The sequence below is a fragment of the Diuraphis noxia genome, unplaced genomic scaffold (assembly GCF_037042655.1).
Source record: "Diuraphis noxia isolate RWA-SAM2 unplaced genomic scaffold, SU_Dnox_SAM2 contig0002, whole genome shotgun sequence".
Lineage (NCBI taxonomy): Eukaryota > Metazoa > Arthropoda > Insecta > Hemiptera > Aphididae > Diuraphis > Diuraphis noxia.
The window spans coordinates 76213051-76229190 of record NW_028301712.1 but is presented as its reverse complement, the minus strand read 5'-3'; the positions used below and the strand labels follow the sequence as shown (position 1 = coordinate 76229190).

Sequence of the window (16140 nt, the reverse complement as noted above, 5' to 3'; positions counted from 1 at the left end):
AATGATTTTTTTGAAAATGTTGATCTATTTACGTAGGTCGTAGGAGATGATTGCCCACTCTTTTCAAATAACCAACTCCATCCAAATCTTTATCAATTTAGTTAATTGCTAAAATTTCGTGAGGTTCCCCTAAGGGCACCGACCACAACAGATCAGAGAAAGGCTAGGTCAGAGAAATGTGGATTTTCTCTTTTTTGTACATTTTATTTTGATTATCATGATATTAAGTTATACATATGAACATTTTATTATGCAGTTGACTAATTTATTTAACTACACATTTTCTTTGTGTTTAATTTATGTATAAAAAATATATGCATAATTTACCAGTTATATAATATAAAAGCCGAAACCTGTTACTGAACACTCGCAAATTTAATTTATATAATTTTTGTACTTTACATAATTCTATGTTATATCTGCTGTTTGGCTAAATAGTTGTTAGTAAATTAAACAATTAGTGAAGTAAAATATTAAAATGGTTCGTAGGTAAATGAAACCAATATAAATCTAAATGATATAATAGTAATTATTGTGATGTTCATATTATAAATTATGATATGGTCTGAAACAGTTATTATTTATATTATATACAATTTAGGTAGGTACCTATATATACTTAAAAAGATAGATTAGACAAAGGTTATAAATTATAATACCTATAAGTTATAAAAACTTTATTATTATTAAATTGACCATTATTTATTAACAAGCCAGATGCAGTGTAGAGTATATTATATTATTATCGAGTTAATTAAATAACTTATGACGCGATAAACCATATTTTAGTCATGTAATCATCGACGGCGATCTTTAGAAAAAAGCCAATTATGTGTAGATAAGTCAAATGCAGTCAAAATGGATTGGCGCCGAGTGTGTGCAATCAACTTCATAACTTTTAGTATTTGTCCCGCACGAATTACTTTTTTATAATTTATATTACTTGAATATCATATTATAAAAATAACTTTAGTGTATAGATTAATAGTGCAAGATGCGTATTATGGTATACCCCTGTACGGTATAATATGTATTATTAAACAACGCGATGAAGTTTGATTTTGTCCTCGAGACATAATAATAATAATATTGTACAATGTACATAAATTATTACAAGAGCTATCACGAGGGGAAATCCTTGACGCAAAGTCCTCGAGTTTTTGACAGTCACGAAATGCAACATATTATTTTTAATTCGACAATAATAATATTATGCAGTGTTCTAAATTTTTAAAATATGATGAGTAACAATTCGCTATTCGTATGCGTAAGATGTTATCAGTTTTCAAAATCGTGAATTTTATTTGCTCAGAATTTTTAGCCTATGTAGAACCGAAATTATATAAAACTATATGTAGGCGACCGACTCGACCGAACGTTCGTATTATTATTATTATTCACAATTGGGTCGTTGAACCATAATAATGTCGCATTTAAACATTGACCACTTCACAGCAGTAATAATAATCGTATTAATGTGACAAATTATAACTTTTTTATGAATAAATGACATTAAATACTCGTAAAATTCATAAAACACACGTGCGGACATTAAACGTATAAAATATTGCTATAATCAAATTAAAATGCTATAATATCTATATGCTCGCGCGTTGTCGATCAAGTCTGATACATGCACGAACGAAAGTAAATATCGTGTGGCTACGTAAAACATATGTCTGTATAACATTCTATTCATAATTTATTGAATAATATAGATATAGGTACACGCTATAAACACAATTGCCTGTAATTTCATATTCATACGACACAAAGAGATGCAATTCTATTATAACACACAAATATTATATTTTATAAGCTATACATGAATGTATAAATAAATTTAGGCATATACGTATACTTCATTAATTACGTTAATTTTTTCTATCCAACATAAAAATAATGAAATAAAATTTTGTATTTGATATTATAAAGTATCCATAACTTTTCAATAGTTTTCAATATTTTAAATAACGGTAATTTATACCGCATAAAGTGGCATTTTAAAATTGTACGATGATATAATCATTATTGTTTAATTAGTATAATAAATTAAATTATTAAATATGTCTAATATTTGAAACACCCAACGCGAGACAAAAAAGGAGGGGATTTTTTTTTTCGTATACAATTTGACGTGTTGGAATAACTACAGATGATGATATGGAAAAAAATAAAATGAACAACTTGTACCGTAAAGTATATAAAGAAGAATACTAATACGTATCATATTGTGCGCTCTGTTCGTAAACGCTTAGGCGTTCAACCTAAAATGCCATTAATTCTTGCACGTATTTTCTCTACTATGATAATTTATGTATATATTAGGGATGCATTTAGGTACTGGGTGTATCTTTTATCGAAGAACACTCTTTATTTTAAAAGCAATAAACATTTTTGGAAATATTTCTCCTGCGCGATTTTAAGTACCTACATAGAAAAAAAAAACATTTTTTTTTTTTCAAGTTTTTTACACGGAGCACCGCGTTATATGTTTGTCCAGTGTCCACAGGCCCGTATTAACAAAAATTGCCACCAGGGGCAACATAAAATTTACCACCTCCCCCTTTATTCCCCACTTTATTGATATTACACATGCAATTATAGTGGTAAATAGTTACATGAATATAAAATAAAACTCAGTGTAACAATCAATAATATATAATATTATTTAAAACAATATTTAAAATGACAAACAATTTGAAAAATAAAAATGTTCGATTAATTTATAACTTTACATTTTACGTGTTTGACCATTTCAATATTTTGCCACCCCTAAGCCTAATTTTTATATTGCCGCCGGGGGCTGCAATAGCCCCTCCACTCTCCAGGCCGTCGTGCACGAGTGTCCATTACTATTGTCTAATTTTCTAAATGTCTAGAAGCTCATCTAAACTTTATAAGATTGTAATATAATTGTGATATAAATGATATTTATATTTGACGTTTATAAATACCTAATATTCTGCTTAGGAATATGAAATTAAAATGTATGTGTTATAGTTTTTATAAAATTTACAAAAAATATAACATTTTGACGATAAAAATTTGTAAAATTTTAAAAATATTGTTTCGTAATGACTCATATATTATTATATAAAAAAATCGTTTTCATAAGCATTCATAGGCATATAGTTTTTGATAAAATGAATGTGCTCTTCAATAAAATAACCATCCTATATGTATTATACGTGTGCTGTTATAAATGTCGTCTTTGATGATACACATTGATTATTTTTATCCCAGATATATTATATAATTGTCTCCAAAGGGATTATTGATGAGTTTTTCGATATTTTCCATCTCTCGTTGTCTCAATAACGGGTTTAGCCATCTATCGTACGTGGTATTCTGGAGATAGTATCGTTAGGTACCTATATAATACATGTGTATAACACAGCAATACCTGCAGCCATTGAAATTATTGACCCTATTCGACTACAATAAAATATAATAACATTGCATTGTTACAAAAGTATAAAAAAAAAACCACGTGGTGAGTTTCACCAGCACCCACAATGTCGAAAAACCTGGCAAGACTGGTCAAGACAGACTCTGCTATATAATTGTGGTATCATTTTCGAGAGTTCCACGATATCGAATCTAGGTACGTCGTATCCGTAACCTTAAGGTCATTGTAATGAATATAACATTTAGTTTGGCTTCAATATAATAAATCATCGCGTACGAAAAATGATTTTGAGCCGAGATGGTTTTCAGTTTTTCACCCTATTCCTAAGAATATTTTATACATTTCTTACATTGTTGTTGGTATTTTATTTTTAATAATAGGGTCGATTGAACTATTTTTTTCCAAGAACATTATATAATTTTATACAATGATTATTATAATTTAAAATATTGTTATTAACTTCTAAGTAAAAACAACGATGTCTACCTCGAAATCATGGAAAAATGAGGTCTGTCAATAAGTTCGTAGTAAAACTAGCTTAACATTTATTAGACTGAATATTTTGAACATAATATCTCAATGTGTATTATAATAATAATATAATATACATACGTATTGACGAAAAGTTTTAAGTGTCTACGATTTAAATTAACCACTATTTAAAATAATTAGGGTCGTTAGGGGAAAGCATAATTATATTTCGTTTAAATATTAAATTTCATCGAAAATTTAATATTATATATTTATTAAAAAATTGTGTTTTTATTTTTTCCGATATTTTAAAATAATTGTTACACTTATTTCAACGTGGTCCAAGAAACCTTGTTACGATATTAGTTATCTGGTGGACGGAAGAAATGAACACTGAAAAAAAAAACCCAAAAATTAAAAAAAAAAAAACCACGGAAATTAAAGCTGTGCCATTGCCCATTGTACTATTTTATAATATTTTGTTAATTGTTGATTATAGTGTTGATTATTGATTAACTTAAAAATCATAATACAATCACGGTTATTTTTATTTTATTATACATTAGTATATATTCAAAATATAATAATCGATAAAACTCAAAAGTGATGATACTATGCGATATCATCACAATATTATAGATAAATAGATAATAAATAATAATCTTTAATTAGTCATATCATTAATTTAATATCATGACACGTTATTCCATAACATATCATTCAAATCAAAATGTTTTCATAAAATAATTCAATAGTCAAACATTTAATAACTATCGTATTATTTTCCAAACTTGTGTTTATTACAGTTTATAGAATCTAAAGAAGTCTCATTGATGTAAAATCACTTAAACCAAAAAAAAAAAATTTATTTTATTTTATAAACATAACGGGTAGAAATCCATTTAATATATGGTACAGTATTTTTCATTTGGTTACATTGAGCAATAATAAATACATAAATGTGTATACAAAGTTACAGATGAAAAATATAAGTTATTAAATTACAAGTTAAATGCATATTAAAAAATGTATTCATATTAGTTAAATATGTATTATATATTTATATTTATTTAAAATTTAAATTTTTAGGAGAGCTTTTTTTTCCTGGTAATTTTTTCTGTGAATATTGTCAGTACTGTAGTGGAGGGTATACGACGGTATACGCCGTATACTTTCTGGTTATTTCTAATAAACTCCGTATACCTGCTGATCAAGGTATATACTCTCTGTTGTAATGAAATTACCAAATAATATAAATATAAAAGTTATTAGATTATTATTAATATTGAAAAGAAATAATTTAACAAAATCGGAATCCAGACAACATTTATGGAATATTTTTCAATAAATTTATTTAGAAAAAAATGTTTAGTTTTAATTTTAATTTTCACAATTAATGTATGTGTGTTGTGTTATTTACCATCTACCAAAGTATTCGATCAGATTAAAATTAATATAATATGTGTATTGTGTTATTTATACCCTCTACCAAAGTGATACCTAATGATAGTATGAATGTTTAATATTATAACTCATAGTATACCCTCTGCTTTTTTTAGGACTACAGCACTGAATATTGTTTCCGTGAGCATTATTTCCACGATTTGAATGGTACAATATAATCAACGCACGAGGAACTTCGTAAAAAATATTATAGCTTTTAAGCCGAAAGAATTTAACAGAGCATTTATAGCAAAAACTAAAACATTCAAGTTCCATATAATATCTATAGACAGCATAAAATTAATTTATTAATATTAAACAACTATAATTATTTTGAATATTTCATGTCGTTAAGAAAATTACAAGTTAAATAATATTTTAATATTTCAAATGTTTTAGTTTAATATTTTTCAAATTATTGTTTAATGTAAAAATTTGAAAAATAACTATAACAATAACAACTTAAATTTAAATTATAAAAAACGGTAAGGTATTGCAGGTGAGTAGGCATTATTATATATTTGACTGTTTGATACGTGCAGATTTTTTCAAATGTTTGTAAATGAGCATTGTATATTATATATGTTTAGTTTATATTTTATAACTGGTTTATAGGAATAATAAAGCTTAAAAATCAGTCTTTTTATAAGTCATATAAATGTATTATAATGAAATATTAGTAAATTCCTATAAAGTGGCTATATTATATCAGGAAAATAATAATGAAGTAGCTAATGTCATTTAAAGTTAATGACATTTTTAAATAGTAAGAAATATTATATGCATGTAGTTTATAAAAGGTGGTAGTGTTGGAGTAGGTATATTTTAATGTTTTGTTGTCTACCAAATGTATGCAATTCTACGGTGGGTTTTTTGTTTTTAAAGCAGCAGTTGTCAATTTTCATCTTTAATACATATATAGAACAATATTTAATAAATTATGATGTCTGGATTGTTTTGAAACCGTTGTTCAAAATATTTTTTTATTTTAATTGAGCCTCAACAACATAGGTTATTGGCCTTAAACATTAATATTTTTTTACACAAGTATGAAGCATTAACAATAATATAATATACATAACAATAATAATTGTTGAAATATTATACCCCGACAAACGCTATTATTTATTTATTTATTATATAAAAGTTGTATTGCTCAACTGAATAATAAGTGACATGATTATTATCTATGAATTTTTACATTAAAATATTGATGTCATATTTTCGATCCTACGTATCACATTGTTTGCCTCTGGTGTAGTTGGTAGCAGAATAAATATAATTCGTATGTGATTAAGGCAGGAATCAACCGTGTTCTTCTAAGCCTATCTCTTCCGTGATCGCAGATTAGGTTCCCAAGTAATTTGAATCCCAATTTAAATAATATAAAATCAGTTACAGTTAACATGTTTAACATTTTTTCAAATAGTGCAAATAATACGGTGGGGTATGACGCAAGTATAGCAGCTGACTATGATATACATATCAGAAAAATAAGAATGAAGTAACTTATATTAATATAGTTTGGTATATAAAGTCATCTTAACTTAATTGCATTTTTAAATAATAAGAAATATTATTTGCATGTGTGGTTTATTTTACCGCCGTGAAGTTGGCACCCCGACTTTATCGTATCGTCCCCAATTATTTTAAGTGGTAGTGTTTTTATTGATACTATTAGGTCTATTTTACGGTTTTGTGGTCCGTCAATTGGCTGAAACACGATTGAGCATAAAACAACTTTTTTGCGACAAGAATGAGCAAAATTGTCGGCGTATTAAAGGAAATTAAAAAAAAAGAAAACCTACACAATTGAGCATAGAAAAACTCTGCAACATTGCCATTTTCAATTTAAAAAAAATAATAATAATAATTTAAATTTAAAAATATTTATTCAAATAATTATAATAATTTAAAATATGATATGTCAAAAAAATTACATGATTTCGTAGTAAATGTGTTTAATATACCTAGTCACATTAAAATAGTATTTAGATCCATTTGATAATAACAAAAATAATAGATTTGGCATGAAAATAATAAAATCAAAATATTTATAATAATAATTATGACGTGAAAATAATAAAATAAAAATATTTATAAGTCAATAATAAATAGTAGTCATATAATATAATATATAGATTTGTTTGGCAATAATAAAATTGTAATAAATAAAATTTAAATACCTTGGTGTATGGGTTTCGACAGTTTGTAACGACATCATAATAATATGTCATCTTTAATAAATATATAGAAAAATATTTAACAAATTATTTTGTATACAAACACCATAATAATAGTTATACCTATATACCTATATATACCATAATAATATGTAGAAGAAGTGGTAGAACACTCATACGTATCACAATGTCATCATTGTGTACCGTTGGTTGGTTGATAAATAAAATGCATTAAATACTATTATTATAAGGCAGGAGTCAACCGTGTTGTAAGCCTATCTCTACCGTGATCACAGAATAGGTTCCCAAGTAAATTGAATACCTATATCTACGCAGACACGCAGTTAATTTAGATATATAATATGATTTTTCAAAGCAGTGAGTAACGGGGGACGTGTACGGATTGCTATAGCTATATTACGTTCATACTGATTTCAATCTGTACAAAAAAAAAACATGATAAAAACAATAAGCGCTTTGAAATCATGTGAGAAAAAACAATGCACTATCATTACAAAATATAACTTTTTTTATCATTATACAGTACCTATAATATGCTATAATACCTAATTATTGCAATCTTATCAGTTATTGATTTTTTTATTGTTATTTTTTTAACAGGTTTTTACTGTATATACACATGTTTTTATGAATTCCAAGAGTATGATAATATTTGTCGTATCCATAGAGTATACATAGTATATTCGATTAAATTTATGCTAAATACAATAACACGCTCGATTTCATGAAGGGTCTGATAGATATATAAGTTCTCACTTCTCATCGAAGTTTTTCACAACGGTTTTTTTAATATTATTATAATAATGTAATTTATAGCACAAACACTTTTAATTTAAGACGTGTCTGTCTATGTCTAACTTTAGTACTTATTCATTATATTTTATAGCAATAAGCCGCAGTTTAAAAAATGAATAATTTATTCACTATATGTATAGGTACGCACTACCTATTCAAAATTGTTTGGACCACCCTATCGACAAATATGAGGTACTGAGGTCTATCATTTAAGTAATGCAATAAATAAGTTATTATAATACCATCTCGAAGTTATTATATAAATAATTAACAACGTTAAAAAAATTGAAATTTTCGCTGCGTCAATAAATTTTCCTTTAATAGTTAACTTGTTGTAAGTAATTCGAACGGAATGTCGAATAAGTTTTATCGACATATAATAGGTGCCTCGCATGCATTATATTAATCTCAATACAGGTATATACTTTTAAGTTAAATGTTAAATGAATAAAAAATATATACATAAAATATTTGTTACATCAATCGATGATGCTTGAAGTGCTCTAAAAGTACATGAAAAATTGCTAATTTATATCCACTGTTAATAATACATTTTTTTATGCATACTTTAAATATTTGGTAGTATTCACCGGTTAAATTTAATTTGCGTAATATTTAAGTACTAATGTATCTATTAAGTCATGGATTGTAAATAATTTATGATGGCTCGCAGTGGTTTTACATTTCACAGACTGGTTCTTAGAAATGACGTAAAATCTAAATAAAGATTTTTGCATCAAACGTATTTTTACAGTGATCACGGTTTATAATAACTTCTTTCAGAACGAAGTGGTTAATATTAGAATAAATCGTTTTGGAAAGTTAATCATAAATAATCACGATTTCAAATTTATTCTTTTTTAATATACAGCCTTTAATCACATGTACTGTGGATTGTCAACCGAAATGTTTACCAAGATTACATATAGGTACCTACTACCTTACAATATTATGTTATATTACCATCAGAACTCAAGTTTAAACAATATTCGTATAGTCCTATACCAACCGCTGCTATACGCATGTATTGAATTATCGACATGATTCTTTTTTTATGTTTCAAAACCAATTTCCCGTTGTCAATTTTAAATCCGCCCGATTAGGTTCTTATATCTTGAGCAGTTAACCGTAGCAAGTCGGCGTACAGAATCGCAGCAATTTGCTATAATCATCGATCATCTATGGCCGTCGGCCGGTATTGGCGGTATTGTTACGATTTAACTCTTGAATAATGAATTGCCAAATAAGTAACCTAACAGTTACGAAAATGAATATTATCGTTCAATTTATTCTATCAGCACAATAATTTATATTACATCGCAATTCACAGAATTATACACGTGATTTTCGTTCATTACGACTGATTAAAGTAGTCATAATGACGTAATGTAGCCTCGTGATATTAAAAATAAATATTTATCGATTTATCACTAACTTCACTAATTAATGAACATTCAAAAAATTATTATGACGATGCCACTGTAATCGGTACTGAAGATTTGCTAGCTACAAGATGATGTCAAAGTCGTTATCCTTTGGAATATTATAGTGTTTAGATTTAGAACTTGCTCAAATCGTTGGGACTTAATTGGTAAACCAATGGGCTTATAATTTATACGACTTGTATAATTATATTACCTTCAATTAATGATAAATATATTTGATTTTGTTGATTGACTCGTGTCATCGCATGCTACTGCTTCAGCAGTTCAGAAGGTGCAGGTATGAAAAATCAATTTTTTTATCTTAAATTTAAATTTGTTTTCAGTGGGTTCTTATTAAACGTAATTTGAGTGGTGACAAAAAAGTAATATGTTAGTATTATTTTATTTATTTTGTTTTAAATAAATCCACGTGTTACAAGTTACAACGCCAAGTACAGCAAAATTATAATATTAATACGATTATAATATCATTCAAGCATTCTTGGAAAGTTGGAACTATATTGTAACATAAAAAATTGCATTAATTAAAAATAAAACGTCAAGACGTCTCATTTGTTAATGAATAATACTATTTCGGAATTAATAATGAACAGTGGGTAAATACTACAAATCATTGCATATAATATTATGTATTTTTATTTACATATTATGTCTACGTTGTGTAGCTGTAGATTGTAGGTGGTAATACTGTAATGGGCAAAAATGTTATCAAAATACCTACAATATGAAATTGTGATTTAATTTCAACTTTATACTACGCGTTGTATATTATGTAATTTAGTAGATGGATGATAAATCTCAACTCCAAAGGTCAAAATCGGATCGGAATTCGCGGAGGGCTTGGCCATCGTGGTCAATTGGATTTTTTTTCCTCGTTAATTATTGACCCATTATTAAAATATTTCGAGAAATGTACGATCCGCAAACCAAGTTCCCCGTACCTCTGCACGACATCGTACCCGAATCTCTATTTATGATGTGCGAGTACAATACAGTCGAACTGTAGTACAACTTCCACGACACACAGACTCCGGCGAATGAATAATATTATTATGGATCGTGTTTCGCGTCGTGTTTGGGTTGGTGCAGGGGGGGAGGGTGCCGAGATTCAATCGTGTAATTTATTCGATTAGTGTCGGTATTATTATTATTATTATTATAATAATATTTTCGGTGAGACTACCTTTCCGTACCTGTCGTGCCTCCTGCTCCTACAGTCCTACCTGGCTACCTGCCCGTGTACCTGTCGTCCGGGCGAACACGCCGCCGCCGCCGCCACCGTCGGGGAGCTTCGTGTACCGTCGACGGGTGCCGAACCGAAATCATCTGCTTGCCCGGCCGGTACCGCCGCCGCCGCAGCTGCACGCGCCACGCACCGCTAACGGCAGCAGTAGTGTAGACCGGTCGTTGTCGTCGACGTTGTTGTTCTTCTTCTTTTAGCAGTATTAGTGTCGAACGTGCGTCCGTATCGTGTGCGGGTGTGTTGTTCCTTCGTGTCTGTCCGTCGCCAACTAACGAGAAACGAATGTCAGAATTATTGTTATTCGTTCGTATTATTTTATTATTGCCGTGGTCGCAATAATTCCGGTAGTTTTGTCACGCGGAGACCGAGCCGGCCGGTTGGGAGAGCATAATTCGATCGATAACGCCGTTTCCGGTTCCACAACAGTGCAGCGACAGCCATGCGTTTGACTGTGTTGCGCGATTTATAGTGTCGGTGGTGGACGCTCAATGCTCATCATCCCCTTGCACAATTAAAATAATATTCATTTTTTCAACTTTAAATAGTCGACGACGGACCGTGTTTCGTGCCGGCGACTAAACATTTCGTAGTTTAGTTGCCATTTATTAGCGTTTTTCGTTTCGCGTGGATCGCAGTAGCAACCGGACATCCGGAAGCTGAAATGAGCCGCAACCTTTTTTCTCTTACTGTTGTCCTGTGCCTGGCACAGGCGGCCACGGCTACCGCGCCTCCGTCATGTTACCGGACGTCCAACTACTTCCGAACACATTTCAACGACACCAGCTACGTATTGGAACAACCGACTGTCTCAAGTAAGTGATGTTCAAGTGCTTTGTCCCGGATTTTTCTTTAAATTATACATTAACTATTTAAAAAATTTGACATCCCCGCTCACCGCTACTCGCAGTCAGTAAGCTAGTGCATCCTGTGATGTGTACCGGTTTGAATAGTCCACGGAAATCTAGTGTAATATTAAGGGGGTAGGTTGTGATGGTGATGATTAAGATTCCATAAAAGAAATAAAATTAGTTCAGGGGCGGCTGTGTCTTTCCCCTTACCAGTGATACTACCCACACCACTGTACAATATAAACGTATGTACATCGTGCAGGGCACGTGCCCGTTTATATCGATTCGTCATCCGCCGCGGAATACAATTAACTCTTTTGATGCTGCCAAATCTGCCGTCGAATAGGATAAGGGTGGTTGTGTATACGCGTACAATATTTTTTAAAGGGTGACACTATATTGCGCATTTCCGGCCCCTCTACCATATATACGCAAGCTAGCATGTGTGCGTGCGTGCGCTTGTTTTTCCTTTCTCTCCCTCTTTCTGCAAAACTCTGTATATTATATTGGACGTTTGCGCCAACGAATTCGAAATCGATTCGATTCCGGTGTTCATTAAGTACAGGCACGGATCTAGAAAATTTTTATCCAAAGTGTGTGGAGTGGAGCAGATAGTTTGTGGACTAGGGTTTTTTCAAAACCTACAGTGATGATTACTCTGCAGATAAATAATTTCATTTCATTTAACATATATCGCCGTAGTAGTACACATTCAAATTATGTTTAGTAAATAGTCCTAAATATATACATATATATAATAATATGTATACACTTTTGACTTTTTGAGTAATTAACCGTTTAAATAGAATATAATAGCATTACCTTTGTAATAGGATATAACACTAATTTTGTGCTTGATACACCGTAGTTTCTGTGTATTAAGTAGGTATAAACAGTAACAATAAATGTAGGTTTGTAGAAAATTTACAAAATAAGTACCATAATAGTTATAAATTATAATATTACAAACGTTATAATTACGCGTCCTTGCCATAATATCTGCTTGAAATTACGTGTTACTGTGATTGATATCAGTTTTGCAGAGAATTTTCGAAAGGTCAACTCAATATTATCAAGAATAATTAATATCACGGTTTCGTAGGTATATTAATGTATGATTACGAAACACACGTCCTAGTGCATCCATTTATAAAGCAATATACCGATAGTTAACTCGATTAAACTCTTTAATGGGATTCATCAATAGTCTCACTCAGATTCGAGCTCAGATTTTATCATTCGCCGGTCATTCCACTATTTGCATCCGTTCAAAATAGTAAATACTCTATGTAGGAAATGTATGAAAGCACGATTTCTTAGTTTACAAGTACCAGTCAAGCGATGGCCAATTTCTAGACCGATAAAAATAGGTATTATAGTATTTTACAACGTTTAATCTTGTATTAATGTATTTAAAAATTATCTGCTACCTAGCTAGTGTAACTGTAAACATCAATTGTAAATTAGTAATATAATCATTACATTTAATACCATTTATGAAGATAAATAAAGAACTAACTATTCTGAAATGTTCTCTGTATTATATTAAATTTATTATAAAATATAGGTATTGGGTATATAATAGATGTACTCGTATTATTTTAATTTTAAAACCACCGCTGAGAACAGCACATTTTGTTATTCTCCAAACAAATAATGTTTAAGTTTTTAAAAAATTAATGCCTAAAAGTCTTCGTTTTGTGAAGTTATTCTTAACTTATGCACTAATTTTGACGCTTGTTTTTAGAGTTTATGATTATTATGAAGGTACCTTATTTTATTGTATGTAGACATTAGACAGTCTAATTTATAACACCTATTTATTTCATGGCAATGCGTATATACGTCATAAATGACTAGACAAAAATAAATCATAACATCAATTTATATTATTATTAAATTTCAATAAAATATTAATATGTAATTATCAGTATAATTTAAAGGACATGAGTGCACTATTGGGTTTTTCTTTGACCCCCTGGCCCCTAGCGCCTCATAGAAAATCTGCGTTTAGCATGACAGCAACCCCTTGTGTTGTTAGCTTTAATATTAGTGTGGATTTATTATTATCATGATCGTCAAACTAAAATTTTTGAATATAATTTGTGTTTGTACGTTCAATATTTTACGATATTTCAATTTTTAAGATGAGAAATTTTTTCATTAAACATTTTGTATACTTAAAAGTTGCATAGTTTATTAATTAATAGTTGGATTTAATATACTATAGCTAATAACACAAAGTTGGTTTTGTTAAGCTGCTTGGACGTGAATTTACTGTTTAGAGTGTGGGTTAGAGAAATAGAAAAAAATTATAGGTAGGTGCTAAATCTGACATCCTTTTAATACTTTGCGATATACCTAATCGGATATAATTTACTCGGTAGGCTTATTTTAGATATTCAGTAGATATTTATAATTTTACAAATCATACGTCATGTATAGGTACGTTTGTATTGCATGCATAATACTTACATGTAAAATAAAACTTTATCCCACGGTGGTTGCTATATTACGTTTGCGGTATACAATATAGCTTGTGATCACAAATTTGGATTATAATAACATTATATTATATCAACATCATAGTCAATTTTTACGAGTTCGAAACAATCCAACTACGGCAACCCATGCGAATAAGCGTTGCTGGTTTGTTCTTCTGATTATTATAGTATATTATAGAATATTTTGTATCTTTTATAATGAGTAATATGCCAACGCAGCTTACATCGTAATTATCTAGAATTTAGCAATGCAGAAAAAATGTAAATAAAAAAATGAAATGAAAAGAACTAAAAGACGACGATAAAATATATTTAATTTTTTTTTATAACGGCTAAGGTATTTATATGATGTATTTTTTTTATTTCATTAACTATATTTTTTTCATCTGTTCTTATCTGCGGCTGCTGCTCCCTCCAACCACCGCTGGTTTTTCAATATAAACAATGCGTCCTCACTGAGGTATGTCGGAAATGAAACGATCCACGTGGAATGTTCCCGTCTCCCGAATAATATTGGCTGGCAAACCGTGTACCGAACGAACTAATAAAACAAAAAAGGATTGTCTTCGGAATGGCAATATAACTATAACTGGAAACGAGAGATAAACTCCAAACCCTGGAGTTTATCTGGCTTTACACGTACGCGCACGACATATACACTGCACGCTATAAAATATGTACGGGTATTATAAATACCATAATAAATACCTATAGCCTATAAGGTTGTACATGCATTGTAAAATATAAATTTTTGTTTATATAAAATAAATAAAAGTAGGTATCGTAAAAGGTACATACATTTAACATGCCGACGATAGACACAGTAATTCAACAATGACGAAAACGACTGAATATATTTTAATGGACAATAAATGATGGAAATAATATTGTTATTAGAGTCATGATAATATTATAGTTATAGAACCATGATTTAACATCATTTTACGATGAGGCCCTGGAATATAGTATTCATTTTTTCAAAATATATATCTTTTATAAAACCTTTAGATTACGGTGATTAATCAGTATTGATAACATCATCTTTAACGCTCACAAATTTTATCAATACATAATTTTAAAATTAAAATCCTTAATTTTATTAAAATATTTATGAAGTTTAGGTACACAAAAAAATTGAAATGTATTTAATAAATTTTTTTTTTTCAAAATAAGCAATTTTAGCGTTTATTACTCTATTGAGTCTATTGCAATTAACGTGACCAATAATTCCCCTATACGGGGTTGGTAAATTGAGTCCCAGGGAAAAACGATTTATATGCATTTTTTTTTTTTCTTTATTATTATTACATACACAATCTGTACCTCGTGGGTACAATAAGAGTATTAGCTAAAATATAAAAACAATACATGAATATCTTGATAAAAGCAGCCACCCATTGATGACACTTATAAATTGAAGTTATACATTAAGTTTTCTCATAGATACATCTATGTTTATTGATTGCTTTTTTTTTTTTTTTTTTTTTTTTTAAATTATGATATTAAGTCAGCATATCTCTGCACCAGTTGCGTTTTAATCGCCTAGGAGGATTTCCCGGAATAGCATATGATGAGAGTGTTTTGACTAAAGGATTTGAGTGAGTTGCAAGCCTTTTATGAAATCTTTTATAATAAATAGCAGCTTCATCTTTAATAGTTTTAATTATATGCATTTAAAATTTAAAAATGTGCACTTTAAAATTTTTATTTGTGATTTGTGGACATTCATTGACTGCATGCATATAATTTTTTGAAAATAGCAACATGCAATTTAA

General features: G+C 29.4%; 1 protein-coding gene across 1 annotated transcript in view; it reads left to right on the top strand.

Moving 5' to 3' along the window:
- The first annotated feature begins 11150 nt into the window (after positions 1–11150).
- Positions 11151–16140, top strand: part of LOC107168631 (glypican-6-like) — a 61180-nt gene continuing 56190 nt past the window's right edge. The window contains exon 1 of the mRNA XM_015518117.2: positions 11151–11825. Coding sequence (XP_015373603.2) covers positions 11675–11825 — 151 coding nt within the window. The 5' untranslated portion in view covers positions 11151–11674. The remainder of the gene's footprint in view (positions 11826–16140) is intronic.